The sequence below is a fragment of the Loxodonta africana genome, chromosome 8, assembly GCF_030014295.1.
Source record: "Loxodonta africana isolate mLoxAfr1 chromosome 8, mLoxAfr1.hap2, whole genome shotgun sequence".
NCBI lineage: Eukaryota > Metazoa > Chordata > Mammalia > Proboscidea > Elephantidae > Loxodonta > Loxodonta africana.
Genome location: NC_087349.1, coordinates 62048783 through 62064503, shown reverse-complemented (window position 1 = coordinate 62064503; position 15721 = coordinate 62048783). Strand labels below are relative to the sequence as shown.

At 39.6% G+C, this 15721-nt stretch overlaps 1 protein-coding gene across 6 annotated transcripts in view; it reads right to left on the bottom strand.

Moving 5' to 3' along the window:
• Positions 1-15721, bottom strand: part of ANKIB1 (ankyrin repeat and IBR domain containing 1) — a 163534-nt gene that overhangs the window by 92214 nt on the left and 55599 nt on the right. For all 6 annotated transcript variants that reach the window (XM_003407150.4, XM_064289976.1, XM_010587269.3 and 3 more), the window contains one exon: positions 664-964. In XM_003407150.4, coding sequence (XP_003407198.2) covers positions 664-964 — 301 coding nt within the window. The remainder of the gene's footprint in view (positions 1-663; positions 965-15721) is intronic.

Sequence of the window (15721 nt, the reverse complement as noted above, 5' to 3'; positions counted from 1 at the left end):
GACACTTTGGAGCCCTGGTGGCCCAGTGGTTAAGCGTTCGGCTGCTAACTAAAAGATTAGCAGTTCAAATCCACCAGCTGTTCCTTGGAGACCCTACAGTGTAGTTCTACTATGCCCTATAGAGTCGCTATGAGTCACAATCGACTCAACAGCAAGGAAAGCTTTAATGCAGAATAAACAAGAAAAAAAAAATGACATTCTAAAATTACAAGTGTTTTTAATTACACCCAAATAAATGTATTCATTAATTTTTGTTCCTTGCTTAGGAAATTGATCAACTTTAGATACTAGAGATGTAGGCCTCACTTGTCAATATTTGCCATATTTTAACATGTATAAATTTTGCACACTGACCACTGAAAATCAGCAAAACAGTACAATGTACCTCTACTAAAACTATTACTCTCAATACGACAGTGCTTAATTTAGCAAAATTTTATTTGGTGTTGATTCCATTTTATTCCCAAGGTTATGGTTTCTTTTTTCTTCCTTCCCTGAAACAAGTGAGTTACTTTATTTAAAAGGAGATGCAATATTTTTAAAACCACAAAAGGGAGAAAAACGGTTAAATTAAGTGTTAAGGCAAGCAAATCAAACTTGCTGATTATCACATTCTACCAAGACAGACTTTCACCATGAAGAATATAAAAAAAAAAGTTTTACCTCTACACAGGTTTTCATCCCTGAGGCAGCAGCATAGTGCAGGGGTGTGTTTTTTTTGTTATCAACGGCATCAATAGCTGCTCTCTCATACTCCCCTTGGTCAAGTTTTGCTCCTTTCCATCTTAAGATCATCTGCAGACAATCTGCTCTTCTGAAATCATCTTCAGCGGGGCGTGCTAAGCGAGGATGAAGGGCTCCTTCAGATATCATAATTTGAGGTCCCATACACAACAAATGCATAGATGTTTCATTGTGCACATTCCGTTTATTTGGATTTCCATCTCTACCAAAAAGAAAAGTCCTAAAATGGTAAAGGAAAATAAGGATGAAAACCAGTTTTTTTTCCCTCTATCTTGAAATAAGAATAGAGAAGAAAACAAATTTAAAAGACCAGCTCATTCTAAACTAACTACCCAATTTCTAGTGAAGTATTTAGTTCACAATATGTTGAATTACCTATTCTTAGAGTTACAAAGGAAACACTGGTGGCCTACCGGTTAAGTGCTATGGCTGCTAACCAAGAGGTCGGCAGCTTGGATCCATCAGGTGCTCCTTCGAAACGCTATGGGGCAGTTCTGCTCTGTCCTATAGGGTCGCTACGAGTTGACTCGATGGCAGTGGGTTTGGTTTTTTTTTTTTGGTAGAGTTACAAAAACTCCCCTGAAGATTTACAGCCCAGAGAACCCTATGGGGTAGTTCTATTCTGTCCTATAGGATTGCCATGAGTTGGAATTGACTAGACAGCACACAACAACAATCTTTACAGGAGCAGATTTTTTCTCCCTAAGAGCTCGGTGGGTTTGAACCACCAACCTTTCGGTTAGCAGCTGAGTATATAACGATTGTGCCACCAGGGATCCTTTCTAGAATAATACTAAGGACAAAAACTTTCATATTTTTGTAGTAATTGCCAATGAAAGGGAAAGGAAGGAAAAAGGAAAGAAAGGGAAGGGAAAATGATGGGGAAGGGGGAAGGGGAGGAAGAGAAAAGCAAGGGGAGCGGTAAGGAAAAGAAAAGGAAGTGACAATTTACAGACTAATATGTCAATAATGTAAATGCCTTAAAGTACACTGTATACCCACTGTTTTCATTTTCCTTTACTGTTTTTTACTCTTCTACTCTATTTCTCTTGCATACATATTTATATAAGGATAGTGACAATTAAGCTAAGGACATAAGTAAAGCATAAGCTTGAGACTGAATTTTAAATCCAGGAAAAATTTCTCTATTGGAAAGTAATTGACTTGCCTTTGTAATAAAAAGGCACATAATTACCCAGTACAATACTTTTAAGGGGAGTAAGTTGTGACTAGTTTTAGGAGACCAGGATCTAACTCCACAGTGGTAGGCTTTACCAAGGATAGGTCTAGGTGAGCTGCCTTAATCACTGCCAAACCCAAATCTGAGGGTTGTGCTTAGCAGCTAATACATCCACCAACTAGAGTCATAGGACTAAGAGTTGAGTCAATTCAGTGGCTATGCTAGGATACTGGGAATGGGTTGGGAAAGACCTACATATGATAAGCCTATACAGAAAACACACAAATACACTACGAAATGGGCATACAAAGCAGAAACACACTCTCTGAAGATGAGCGCCTGCATTTATTGTAGAGAGCTGAGAGATCATTAGGATTCCTATGTCCAAGTCCACAACAGCAATGAGAAGAGAGCTGAGGGAAATCCTAAACATTTGTATTGTATTTAAGATAGTTTTAGCTTAGAACACATGGCTCTAACAAAAGAAACTGACCAAAAAGGAACTAGCATGGGCTCTTCAATTTGAATGAGTTACCCAAGGTGGAAAATCCTTATGAGAAAAAGGCTAACTAAGAGGTCCAGTCTAAGGCAGCAGCAAGTGCCAGATAACTTTAAGAACAACTCTGGATGCCTCCTGTTCTTACCATTCAAGACTTCAGAGAGCTCGTTAGTATAATCTTTTCAAAATCAGACTGATAGGTTTTTAACACCTTTTTTTATTTGAATTGTGCTGGAAGTAGACACAAGGTCTCTGGAGCATGGACAGATAAATTACTATCACTTCCTTATAATAACCATGCCAGTTCCTTAAACCCCAATTCTTCCCACTGGGGCAATACAATCAGAGCCATTATCAGATGTCACCCTACATGTACTAGGGTCTGCACTGTAGGTAAATATGATAGGCAAAACAATGGCTTCCCAAAAATGCCCTTTTCCCAGTCCCTGGAACTTGTGATTATGTCACCTGATGTGGCAAAACGGACTTTACAGATGTGATTCAGGATTTTGAGATGGGGGGATTATCCTGAATTATCAAAGTGGGCCCAATGTAATCAGAAGAGTCCTTATAAAAGGGAGGCAAGAGGGCCAGAGTCATAGAAACACTGGAAGACGCTACACTTCTGGCTTTGAAGATGAAAGAAGGGCCAAAAATCAAGGAATGCTGGTGTTTTCTGGAAGCTGGAAATGGCAAAGGGGTAGATTTGCCCCTAGGGCTTCCAGAAGGAACTCAGTCCCACTGACAACTTGATTTTACCCCAGTCAAATCCATTTCAGACTTTTGATATCCAGAAGATAATGAATTTGTGTTGTTTTAAGCCACCAAGTCTATTACAGCAACAATAGGAAATACAGCAAGGAACCTCAAAAATAAGAATCTGTTAAGTAATAAAGAATGGCTTACACAGCAGACCTCTTTCCCTGTGGAGAGGCAGGGGAGCTTATTCCTGAGTGTAAACAATTTCTCCTTGGGAAAGAATCTGGGTTCCTATCCTTTGGAATGTAAACACATGTTTCTAGGAGAAAGATAAGACTATCAACTCTGAATTTTAAAGCCTAAGGAAATGTCTCTAGGTTTCATTCACCATCACCTATCCAACTGTAAACACATACCTCCTGGAAGGTAAAATTCTCCAGGGTTCTCAATCTCCGTTTAGTCATAATTTAACTTCCAAGGTTTGTCTATTAGCCCAGGTCCCACCTTTCAGTATGATTTGCTCAGAAACTTAACCACGCATATTTTCTCTACAGTTCCACATAGCTTTTATGGCCTTCTGGCATCTCATTTCCCGCAGTACGTACATATGCTCTCCACTGCCTGCTCTGCTATTTGGTTTCCCAGGATCTGACGAAGACTAGCTAGGCAAACCCAATCCTATTTAGAAGCCGCAGAACAAAGGGTTTCTCTTTATATATGGTCTTTCTGGTCCTGGGTTTGTAGTTCTACTGATTTGCTAGGCCACAATCTTGCAAAGGGATTGCTTAGTCTACCATGCAAATAAGGTGTGCAAAACTGGTCAATTACCATGCAAGCTAGATGGCTGGGCCCTACCAAGTGGATTGGTCAGTTCTGTCATCCTGCTAGGCTTAGAAGAGTCAATTCCACAGACATTAAGGGGTGGCCTTGCTACCATCAAGAAGAAAAGCTGAGAGTGGAGTATGTCCTTTGGACCCAGGGTCCCTGCATTAAGAGCCTGCTAGACCCAGGATAGAGAGAGAGCTCAAACACTGGTGACGGTGTGAGACTGCACAAGGCGGGGCAGTGGCACTAGGGGCAGTGGAGTGACATGGGTGCAGTAAGCTTCCTGACCCATGGAGCAAGAAAGCTGAGTGCCTTAGGGCAGAGTGGGGAGCTTCCATGCACTTCTCAGTGGAGTTAGACTTGCTGGCCCAAAGAATGAAAGAGCTAAACACCTTCGAACAAGAGGCTTGCTGGCAGAGAGGGGTGCCTCCAGGCACTTACTGGCAAAGCTAAAGAGTTAACACTTGCCTGAGCAGGGCAAAGACCAGGCCCGAGTGGAAGGGCCCAGCGGCAGTAGCAGCTGAGGACAGTCTTGGTGGGAAGAAGGCCTTTGAGCTGGTTCTGTCCCATTCAGTCATGGCTGATGAAATGAAACCTGAATGGCAAAAATTATGGGTCGAAGACCCGCTAGAAACTTAATTTACCTGTCAAAAACAAGGATAGCATGTGTGCTGCAAAGCAACCAAATCTCTTGGCTGGCAGAATCAGAAACAACAGCACCGCACTCAAAGATGGCAGCCAACTACATCACTTTGAATGTGTGTCATTCTCCATTAATCCAATCTCCTGGCAATATCCAATCTCCTGCATCAAATTCCTGAAGAACTCACTATGCCTTTTCTGAATCTCCCATTCCAAGACTTCGACACGTAAGTTTTCCCATTATGGTTGTCATTCCACTTCATCGAAATTGTAAAAATCCAGGTCTGCTCCAGTTTTGCTTTGTCAGCCATGACTGAACCAGTTCAAACCAGTTTGAAGCCCTGGCTGGAAGTTGTCCTGATTGATAAACTGTATCCTGTCTCCTGAGTTGTTCTGTTACTTCCAAGGTAATCCTGATCCTGAATTGTAACCTGTTACTTCCTTAATAAACTCCATAATAGTAAGTATTGTCTGGAGTTCTGTGTGGTCATTGCAACGAATTAAAGAACCCTGTGGGAGGGATAGGTGGTGTCAGAATTGGTAAAAAAGTTGGAGTGGAGGTATGTCTCACCTCAGCCTCATAGGAAGCAGCTTTGTGCTGATGATGGTGATTCTCATTATCCTGCCAGAAGTTAGAGGACGGCTGCCACTACCCCGTTACAAAGCCTCTTTGCATTAGGCCCCCGCCTCCACTTGAGTTGGTCACTCTCTTCATTGTTTTCATGTAATATTCTAACTGTATAACTAATTATATTCTATAATACTTTCTTATACATCTGTTTCCGTCCCCCAGTAGTTTATAAGAAGGGCCTATATCCTGTTCTTTCTTGAACCCCCAACACAATGTCAGACACATAGCAGATTCTCTTTATAATTTTGATAGAAGACCTGAATGCATATTAAACTTTCATGCTCTAGATCAGTGACATGAGATAGAGGATCTCTCAGGCCAGCACCCTACAGAGGCAGTATAGTTTACTGATCACAAACGTGGCATTTAGTACCAGGCTGTCAGGTTCTTTTTTTTTTTTTTAAAGAATTTTTATCGAGCTTTAAGTGAATGTTTACAAATCAAGTCAGTCTCTCACATATAAGCTTATATACACCTTACTTCATATTCCCACTTACTCTCCCCCTAATGAGTCAGCCCTTCCAGTCTCTCCTTTCGTGACAATTTTGCCAGTTTCTAACCCTCTCTACTCTCCCATCTCCCCTCCAGATAGGAGATGCCAACACAGTCTCAAGTGTCCACCTGATACAAGTAGCTCACTCTTCATCAGCATCTCTCTCCAACCCATTGTCCGGTCCCTTCCATGTCTGATGAGTTGTCTTCGGGAATGGTTCCTGTCCTGGGCCAACAGAAGGTTTGGGGACCATGACCACCGGGATTCCTCTAGTCTCAGTCAGACCATTAAGTATGGTCTTTTTATGAGAAGTTGGGGCCTGCATCCCACTGATCTCCTGCTCCCTCAGGGGTTCTCTGATGTGCTCCCTGTCAGGGCAGTCATCGGTTGTGGCCGGGCACCATCTAGTTCTTCTGGTCTCAGGATGATGTAAGTCTCTGGTTCCTGCGGCCCTTTCTGTCTCTTGGGCTCACAGTTATCATGTGACCTTGGTGTTCTTCATTCTCCTTTGATCCAGGTGGGTTGAGACCAATTGATGTATCTTAGATGGCCGCTTGTTAGCATTTAAGACCCCAGACGCCACATTTCAAAGTGGGATGCAGAATGTTTTCATAATAGAATTATTTTGCCAATTGACTTAGAAGTCCCCTTAAACCATGGTCCCCAAACCCCCGCCCTTGCTCCACTGACCTTTGAAGCATTCAGTTTATCCCAGAAACTTCTTTGCTTTTGGTCCAGTTCAGTTGAGCTGACCTTCTGTGTATTGAGTATTGTCCTTCCCTTCACCTAAAGTAGTTCTTATCTACTAACTAATCAGTAAATAACCCCTTCCCACCCTCCCTCCCTCCCCCCCGTAACCACAAAATTATGTGTTCTTCTCAGTTTATACTATTTCTCAAGATCTTATAATAGTGGTCTTATACAATATTTGTCCTTTTGCCTCTAATTTCGCTCAGCATAATGCCTTCCAGGTTCCTCCATGTTATGAAATGTTTCACAGATTCCTCACTGTTCTTTATTGATGCGTAGTATTCCATTGTGTGAATATACCACAATTTATTTAACCATTCCTCCGTTGATGGACACCTTGGTTGCTTCCAGCTTTTTGCTATTGTAAACAGAGCTGCAAGAAACATGGGTGTGCATATATCTGTGTGAAGGCTCTTATTTCTCTAGGGTATATTCCGAGGAGTGGGATTTCTGGGTTGTATGGTAGTTCTATTTCTAACTTTTTAAGAAAACGCCAGGTAGATTTCCAAAGTGGTTGTACCATTTTACATTCCCACCACAGGCTGTCAGGTTTTAATACCAGTTCAGTCACCTTCTAGCTGCGTGACCTTGGGAAAGTTACATAATGGCACATTAACAATACATGGTTCATATCCTCTGACCCAGTAAACCTACTCCTGGGGATTTATCCTAAGGAAGTAAATAAAAATCTATAGGAATAATGACATTCAATGCATTATTATTTTTAATATAAAAGTTTAGAAACCACCTAAATATTTAATAAGGGAAATGAGAAATGTAAATTATGATATATCTACACCTACACAGAAGAAAATTAAAGTCATTTAAAAGGTCCGTCCATGAAGGCTTGTAACTGAGTAAAAATATAAGAACATAATTTCATTTCCCCTCACAATCTTACAATTATATATGGATAAAAACTAGAATGGAACATGGAATAATTCTAGTAGTTGTTCAAGGCAGGAGAAATTTGGGCAATTTTTGTTTGTTTATATAGCTTATCTTAGTTATCTAGTGCTGTTATAATAGAAATACCACAAATGGGTGGCTTTAATAAACAAATTTATTTTCTGAATTCAGGGTGCTGGTTCTAGGGAAAGGCTTTCTCTCTGCGTTGGCTACAGGGGAAGGTCCTCGTCTCTTTTCAACTTCTGTTTCTTGGTTCCTTGGAGATCTCATGTGGCATGGCATCAATCCTCCCCCATCTCTGCTTGGGTTGCTTGCTCAATCTGCTCTTTTATATCTCAAAAGAGACAGGCTTAAGACACACCCTACATTAACACTATCTCATTAACATAACAAAGAAAACCCATTCCTAAATTGGATTACAACCACAGATATAAAACCAAAACCAAACCTACTGCCCTCAAATTGATTCTGACTCATATTGACCATAAAGGACAGAGCAGGACTGTCCCAGAGTTTCCAAGGCTAAACCTTTATGGAAGCAGACTGCCACATCTTTCTCCCATGGATCAGATGGTAGGTTTGAACTGCGGACCTTCTGGTTATTAGGTGAGTGCCTACCCATTGTACCACCAGGGCTCCTTTTTGAGAGGATACAATTCAATCTAGAACAATCAAAATCTTGCTTAATAGTTTAAAAAAAAAAAAAAAAAGAAATAATATTTTCACGATGTCAAGCAGCAATGGTAAAATTCTCAATCACATTTCCTTGTATTTATAATGGCTGAATTGTCATGGATTATAACAGATAACCCAGCTGCTAACCAAAAGGTCAACCGTTTGAAGCCACCAGCCAGCCACTCCTTGGAAACCCTATGGGGTAGTTCTACTCTGTCCTATAAGGTCGCTGAGTTGGAACTGACTCAACGGCAATGGGTTTTTCTTGGTATAACAGATAACTAAAATTAAAACCATACTCTAAAAATGTGTTAACACATCTACCAAGAAACGTATTTATCAACAATTAAAAAATGATTTGATTTTCTTTAAATTTTAATTTAGGAAAAGGATCATTAAAATTAATCAGATTCGGTAAGATTCTGTACAACCCCATTTATCTAGCCAATGTATCAGTTATTCTCTCTTTTAGTTTGTCAAGGAGACCTCAGGTTTTCATCACATGCAATTAAATACAAGCTGGGAGAATGTCAGTCTATATGGCGGGATCTCTCTAATATTAAACATCTCCAGATCCTTTCCAATACAGGGAAGAGACAGTGAGACACTTCTGCAGATGTTCTCATATCCAACCTGCCACACTCTGATTAAGGAAACCAAACACACAAAGCTTATTATTCTGATATTATAACAGCTTCCTTATACATATTTACTCAGGAAAGATCCTCAACTCTATTAGACACAGTACCATATCTGCATGGACATTTTGTACTAAAACTATCTATGCAACTGAATATTCTAATTTTATCTATTCATATTAGTAGTTTAACTTATTTGTTTAAATTCAAAGTAGATTCTTCTCTAATATACTTGAATGTATAAATGGAATGGCAAATATACAATTGATATATGTTTTAGATAGGCTCCTTTCTGTAACTAAAACAAAAACCAAACTCATTGTGACTCACAGCGACCCAACGGACAGGGTAGAACTGCCCCTAAGACTTCCAAGGGAGTCCTGGTGGCACAGTGGTTAAATGCTCTGCTGTTGAAAGAAAGGTCAGTGGTTCAAACCCACCAGCAGCTCTGTGAGAGAAAGATGGGGCAGACTGCTTTCGTAAAGATTTACGGTCTTGGAAACCCTGTAGGGCTGTTCTGTTCCATCCTATAAAGTTGTTATGAGTCGGACTTGACTCGACGGTAACAGGCTGTTTAATCTTTACAAAAGAAGACTGCCACAACTTTCTCCCATGGAGTGCCTGGTGCGTTCCAACCGCTGACCTTTCAGTTAGCAGCCGAGCTGCGCCCACGAGGGCTGTAGGTATAAAAACCCAGCAATAAAGGGGCTGTTTTTTACTGCAGAAATTAAACTTGCACATAATTCTTGGGCAGTGGTAGGAGATCATTGGCAGGAAGGCAGAGTAAGAAAAACATTAACCTGGGGGGAAAAAATCCCTTTCATTTGACCCTTATAGCCCATCCAAGAGCCATCTGCTTTTCTAGATTCTTCCAATGTTAATTCTCAAATGGCCAGTTTATAACTGCTATGTCTATTTCTTCTACATTTAATTCTCCACACTTGAATCCGACACTATTCTTATCACTGCACTGAAACTACTCTCACAGATCATCAGGAATTTTGTAATAGCTAAATTTTTCTTCACTGTCCTTAAGCTTTGTTCTAAACCTGAAACTGCTAACTATTTATATACACCCTGACCTTTCTATACCTTAGCTTCCATAAACAGACACTTTTTAATATCCTTAATTTTTTTTCAGCTTAACTTCTCTTGTACTCATGGTGATGGCTCCACTTCCTACCCTCTTACTGGGATCAAATTTCCATTCTTGACTCCGTTTTCTTCTCCATGCACATTCCTTTCTTTTAGAGAGTTCATTTACTCCCAAAGCCATTTGTCTTTTAATGGTTTCTGTGAATACACTTTGTAAACTGTAAGTACTATCAGAACCCAAATGATAGGCAGTGGTGGCAACAGGATGGTTCCTCACAAAGGGTTTTCAGTATTACATTTAGAATAGCTTTAATGCTCTATCACCCCATATGACTTCTCCTCTGACCTCTTAACTTCTCCCAGGCCCCTTTCTCGGGCATATTCTATCACCTCATACACAACTGAGCTTCCTCTGAAATACCAATCGCCTCTCCCAGGACTCAATTTCTTGCAATAACATCCTTATTCTCCCAGTCACTAACATATACATACACCCTCAGTTCCTTTTAAATTTTCTCTTTCATTCAAGAAATATTTGTTACCAAAAACCAAACCAAACCCAGTGCCGCTGAGTTGATTCCGACTCATAGCGACCCTATATGACAGGGTAAGCACCCATTATTTGCCAGGAGCCCTGGCGGCACAGTGGTTAAGAGCTCGGTTGCTGGACAAAAAGGTCAGCAGTTTGAATCCACCCGGTGCTCCTTGGAAACCCTGTGGGGCAGTTCTACTATGTCCTATAGGGCTGCTATGACTCGGAATTGACTTGACCCAACGGGTTTGGATTTTTTTTTTTTTAATTCTAGGAGTTAGGCATAATGTGAAGAAAATAGACTAAGTCCCTGACTTTATGGTGTTTGCATGTAAGATAAGGGAGGAAGGGGCAAGGGCAGGCCGAGGATTTCAATTCATTTAAAATAACTTAGTAACTCCTGAAAAATGTTGTTAGGCGCCCTCCAGTCAATTCTGACTCATAGCAACCCTATGTACAACAGAACAAAATACTACCCAGTCCTGCACCACCCTCACAGTCATCATGCTTGAACCCATTGTTGCAGCCGTTGTGTCAATCCCTCTCGTTGAGGGTCTTCCTCTTTTTCGCTGAAATCTACTTTACCAAGCAGGATGTCCTTCTCATGGGACTGGTTCCTCCTGACAACATATCCAAAGTATGTGAGACGAAGTCTTGCCATTCTCACTTCTAATGAGCATTCTGGCTGTACTTTTGAGACAGATTTTACCTATTCTTCTGGCAGTCCATGGTATGTTCAATATTCTTCGCCAATTCTATAATTCAACGGCATCAATTCTTCTTCGGTTTTCCGTATTCATTGTCCGGTTTTCGCATGCATATGAGGCAACTAAAACCACCATGGCCTGGGTCAGGCGCACCTTTGTCCTTAAAGTGACATCTTTGCTTTTGAACACTTTAAAGAGGTCTTTTGCAGCAGATTTGCCCAAAGTATTTCATCATTTGATTTCCTGACTGCTCCTTCCATGGGCTTTGATTGTGGATCCAAGTAAAGTGAAATTCTTGACATTAATATTTTCTCCTTTTATCGTGATATTACTTATTGGTCCAGTTGTGAGGATTTTTGTTTTATGCTGAGGTATAATTTGTACTAAAGGCTGTGGTCTTTGAGCTTTACAAATAAGTCCTTCAAGTCCTCTTCACTTTCAGCAAGAGTCAAAAAAGCAGAAATCAATAATTGGAAACTCTAGTTTAACTAACTCTCAAAGCTATAGACTTTGATACTACTATAATTTTATAACACTGACATGCTCTAGTGATGATTTTATGTTTCATTTATACCAACACAGGCCTTTTTGATTTTCAAAGAAACAAAAGTAAGTGATTCTGTAAAAATACAAGGAATAAGGTTTATAATCCCCATATTACAGATGAAAAAAAAAAGTTACATGACTTTACCAAGGAGATACAACTAGTGAATTACACATTCAAACTAGAACACAGTGACTACAAAGTTCATGCTATTTTTGCTATGTTACGCAGTAACTATTTGGTGGCACACTGGTTAAACACTTGGCTGCTAACTGAAAGGTTGGCAGTTCAAACCCACCAGCTACTCCACAGGAGATGATGTGGCAGTCTGCTTCCATAAAGATTACAGTCTTGGGAACCCTATGAGGCAGTCCTACTCTGTCCTTTGGGGTTGCTATGAGTTGGAGTGGACTGAGTGGCAGTGAGTTTTTGGTCTTATTTACAAGTACAGATTTACTTTCCCATAAAGGAGACAGCGTGGTGAGGCATATCGTAAACACACAGCATTTGGGTTCAGAGGGAGATGGATGTATACGGTCCTGCTGAACTATAAACTTCTCTTTTACCATATTTTTTTGCCTAAGAAGTGAGGAAAATGATGCCTGCTATTGCAGGTACCATGAAAGCTAAAGGAAATGGGGAGGAGGGGAAATCAAGGCCTTACTCCAAATGGGTGCTTTACTTTATGGCTACCAGATCCCTAACAAAGTATGTCCACCTTTGCCTACTCATATACGTCACATGTTAGGACTCTAGCCAAGCTGAGCCAGGGTCTACATTGAAGCTAGCAGATAGGCATTCCATATTACATGAGGCAGCATAAGGAAATAATGACCAACGACTGATTAGAAAACTGAGCAAGGTTAAATATAATGAAATATTTGAAGTCATCTAAAACACAAATACTCAAAATAGAGTTGCTATTTTACTTAATGCTGCTAATTCCAAAAGCAATTAGGCATTTAAAATTATAACTTGGTATGTGATTCTCTGTACTAGTCTAAATAAATTTTCAAAAACAAAAGAATACACAGTCTAAAGAAATTAGGGTTTGTATATTCTTAGGATGGGAGAGCAAAAGGTAATTTTTAATTTTAGTATTGTAGTTAAAGGCTTTAATACAAAAATTATGAGTCACTGTTCCCCAAACAATTAAGGAAATAAAAAGAAAACTCCTAAGCTTAAGGATTAAGTTGAAAGCTAAGTAAAATGGCCCAATCATAAAAGTAGTTCAAACTGGTAACTAAAGGAGAACAATCACTTTTCTGTAGGTTTTCAAACACTCATTCAATAGAATGATAATCAGATGATGGGACAGACAGATAAAATCCTGCTTAGAGGAACCAGGAACATAGACCAGATCAGTAATTCTTACATTTTTTGGTCACAAATCCCTTTTACACATCTTAAAAATTATTAAAGATCTTAAAGGCCTTTTGTTTATGTGGGTTATATATATTCGTATTTACCATTTAAAAATTAAAAAAAAAATTAAATAACCATTTAAGATACATTACAGGTATGTAACATTTTAAAATGAAAACTACACTTTCAAAAATTAATTGAAAAGAATGGCATTGTTCTACATGTTTACAAAGCTCTTTTTAATGTCTGGCTTAAAAGAAGACAGCTGGAGTCTCAGATCAATCAATCTGTTGTGATATGTTCTTTTGGTTGACGTATATGAAGAAAATCTGAACTTTTATGTAGTCAGAAAAGGAAGAAAGTATTTAAAGCAGCCTTTTCAGAAAATTGTGAATTCATCTTTGAATCTACACCAAAACACAAGTGGTAGTTTCTTAAAGGTTGGTTGCAATGTGGATTATCAATGAATGTCTTGTACTCTGTTACACTAAAATCCAGTTTTATCACACAGGATATTAAAAAGATATGTACTCAAAGGTGGAGATTAATTAAAATTAGTAATTTTGACTGCTTCATCAAGGACATTTTTAAGTAAAACTGGCTTTCTTAAAACTGTGAGTATCTAGGAGTGATGAATACAGTGACTATTAATATGGTTTGGTACCATTGCCTTGATTCACCTGAAGGTGCCAGCAGTTATACCCTTCATTAGTTTGGCACTATCACTGCAAATGAAAAGGACAAATAGTGCATTAGCATTACTAAGAAAATAGTTTTGACCTCATGTGCTCCCCGAAAAGATTTGGGAACCTAGGAGTCCTCAGAAGACACTTTTTAAGAATCACCAGACTAGATGACTTTCTTACGCTTTTTAATTCTACAAAGTGTATTTGTAAGTTACACTATAAGTAGTTAAAAAGAAGTCTGCTATTTGGTTTCTTTTACGTTAAAGTATATACACTGTTGTTGTGTGCCATCGAGTGGACAGCAACTCTGTATGATAGAGTAGAACTGCCCCATAGGGTTTCCTAGGCTATAATCTTTACAGGAGCAGAGAGCCAAGTCTTTTCTCTTGAGGAGCTGCTGGTTGAGTTTAAACCACAGACCTTTTAGTTAGCAGCTGAGTGCTTAACCACTGCATCACCAGGGCTCCTTAACATATACACATTACATTGGTAATGATATTTAAACATATTTTACTTTGATAACCCAAGCAAAGTTTTAATTAGTCATATAATAAGACTTGATATTAAATATTATTAGAGTGCTCAATATTAGGAAACCAAACCACAGTTTTGTAATTTCACTGAAAATGGTCAACTTAAAAAAAAAAATGAAACAAAAAGGCCACGTTAGAAGGCCTTAAGAGATTAAGTAACCAAAAATTAATCTATTGAGAATATTACTATGTGTCCACCACTGTATTTATGACAATCTAGTAGAGGATCTAAGACTAATATAAACATAGTTTAATAATGATGGCATGATTTTTAAAATGTAGGTTGTAGAAATTGCAGAGAAGAGGCATAACTCATTTTATTGCGCTTTGCAGATACCGTGTTTTTTACAAATTGAAGGTTTGTGGCAACTCTGCATCGAGCTAGTCTATTGGCGACATTTTTCCAACAGCATGTGCTCACTTTGTGCCTCTGTGTCACATTTGGTAATTCTCACAATATTTCAAACTTTTTCATTACTACTGTGTCTGTTATGTTGACCTGTGATCACTGGTCTTTGATGTTACTACTGTAATTGTTTTGGGGCACCATGAACCACGTCCATGTAGGATGGAGAACTTAATAAATATCGTGTGTGTTCTGACTGCTCCACCGACTGGACGTTCCCCCATTTTATTCCCACTCCTCAGGCCTCCCTCTTCCCAGAGACACGACAATATTGAAATTAGGCCAATTAATAACTCTAAAATGGCCTCTGAGTGTTCATGTGAAAGGAAGAATCGCATATCTCTCACTTTAAATCAAAAGCCAGAAATCATGAAGCTTAGTGATGAAGAAATGTCAAAAGCCAAGACAGGCCAAAAGCTATGCCTCTTGCTTCAACAGTCGGCCAAGTTGTGAATGCAAAAGAAAAGTTCTTGAAGGAAATTAAAAGTGCTAGTCAAGTGAATACACGAATGATAAGAAAGTGAAACAGCCTTATTGCTGATACGGAGAAAGTTTCAGTGGTCTGGATAGAAGATCAAACCATCAAACCAGCCAGAACATTCCTGTAAGCCAAAACCTAATTCACAGCAAGGTTCTAACTCTCTTCAATCCTGTGAGTGTTGAGAGAGGTGAGGAAGCTGTGGAAGAAGTCTGAAGCTGGCAGAGGTTGGCTCGTGAGGTTTAAGGAAAGCTGGCTCCACAGCATGAAAGTCCAAGACGATGCAGCAAGTGCTGACACAGAAGCTACAGCCAGTAATGCAGCTGAGACAACTGGTGAAGCCGGCTGCGCTGAACGGTAGGTTTTCAACGCAGACAAACGGCCGGATGCTGGAAGGAGGCGCCACCTAGGACTGTCACAGCTGGAGGGAAGTCAACGCCTGGCTGCGAAGCTTCCAAGACAGGCTGACTCTCTTCTTACCGGCTAATGCAGCTGGGGACTGTAAGTTGAAGCCAATGCTCATTTACCATTCTGAAAATCCTACGGCCTTTAAGAATTATAGTAAATCTATTCTACCTGTGCTGTATAAATGGAATGACAAAGCCTGGATGCACCACATACGTTTATAACATGGTTTACTGAGTATTTTAAGGCTAATATTGAAATCTACTGCTCAGAAAAAAAGATTCC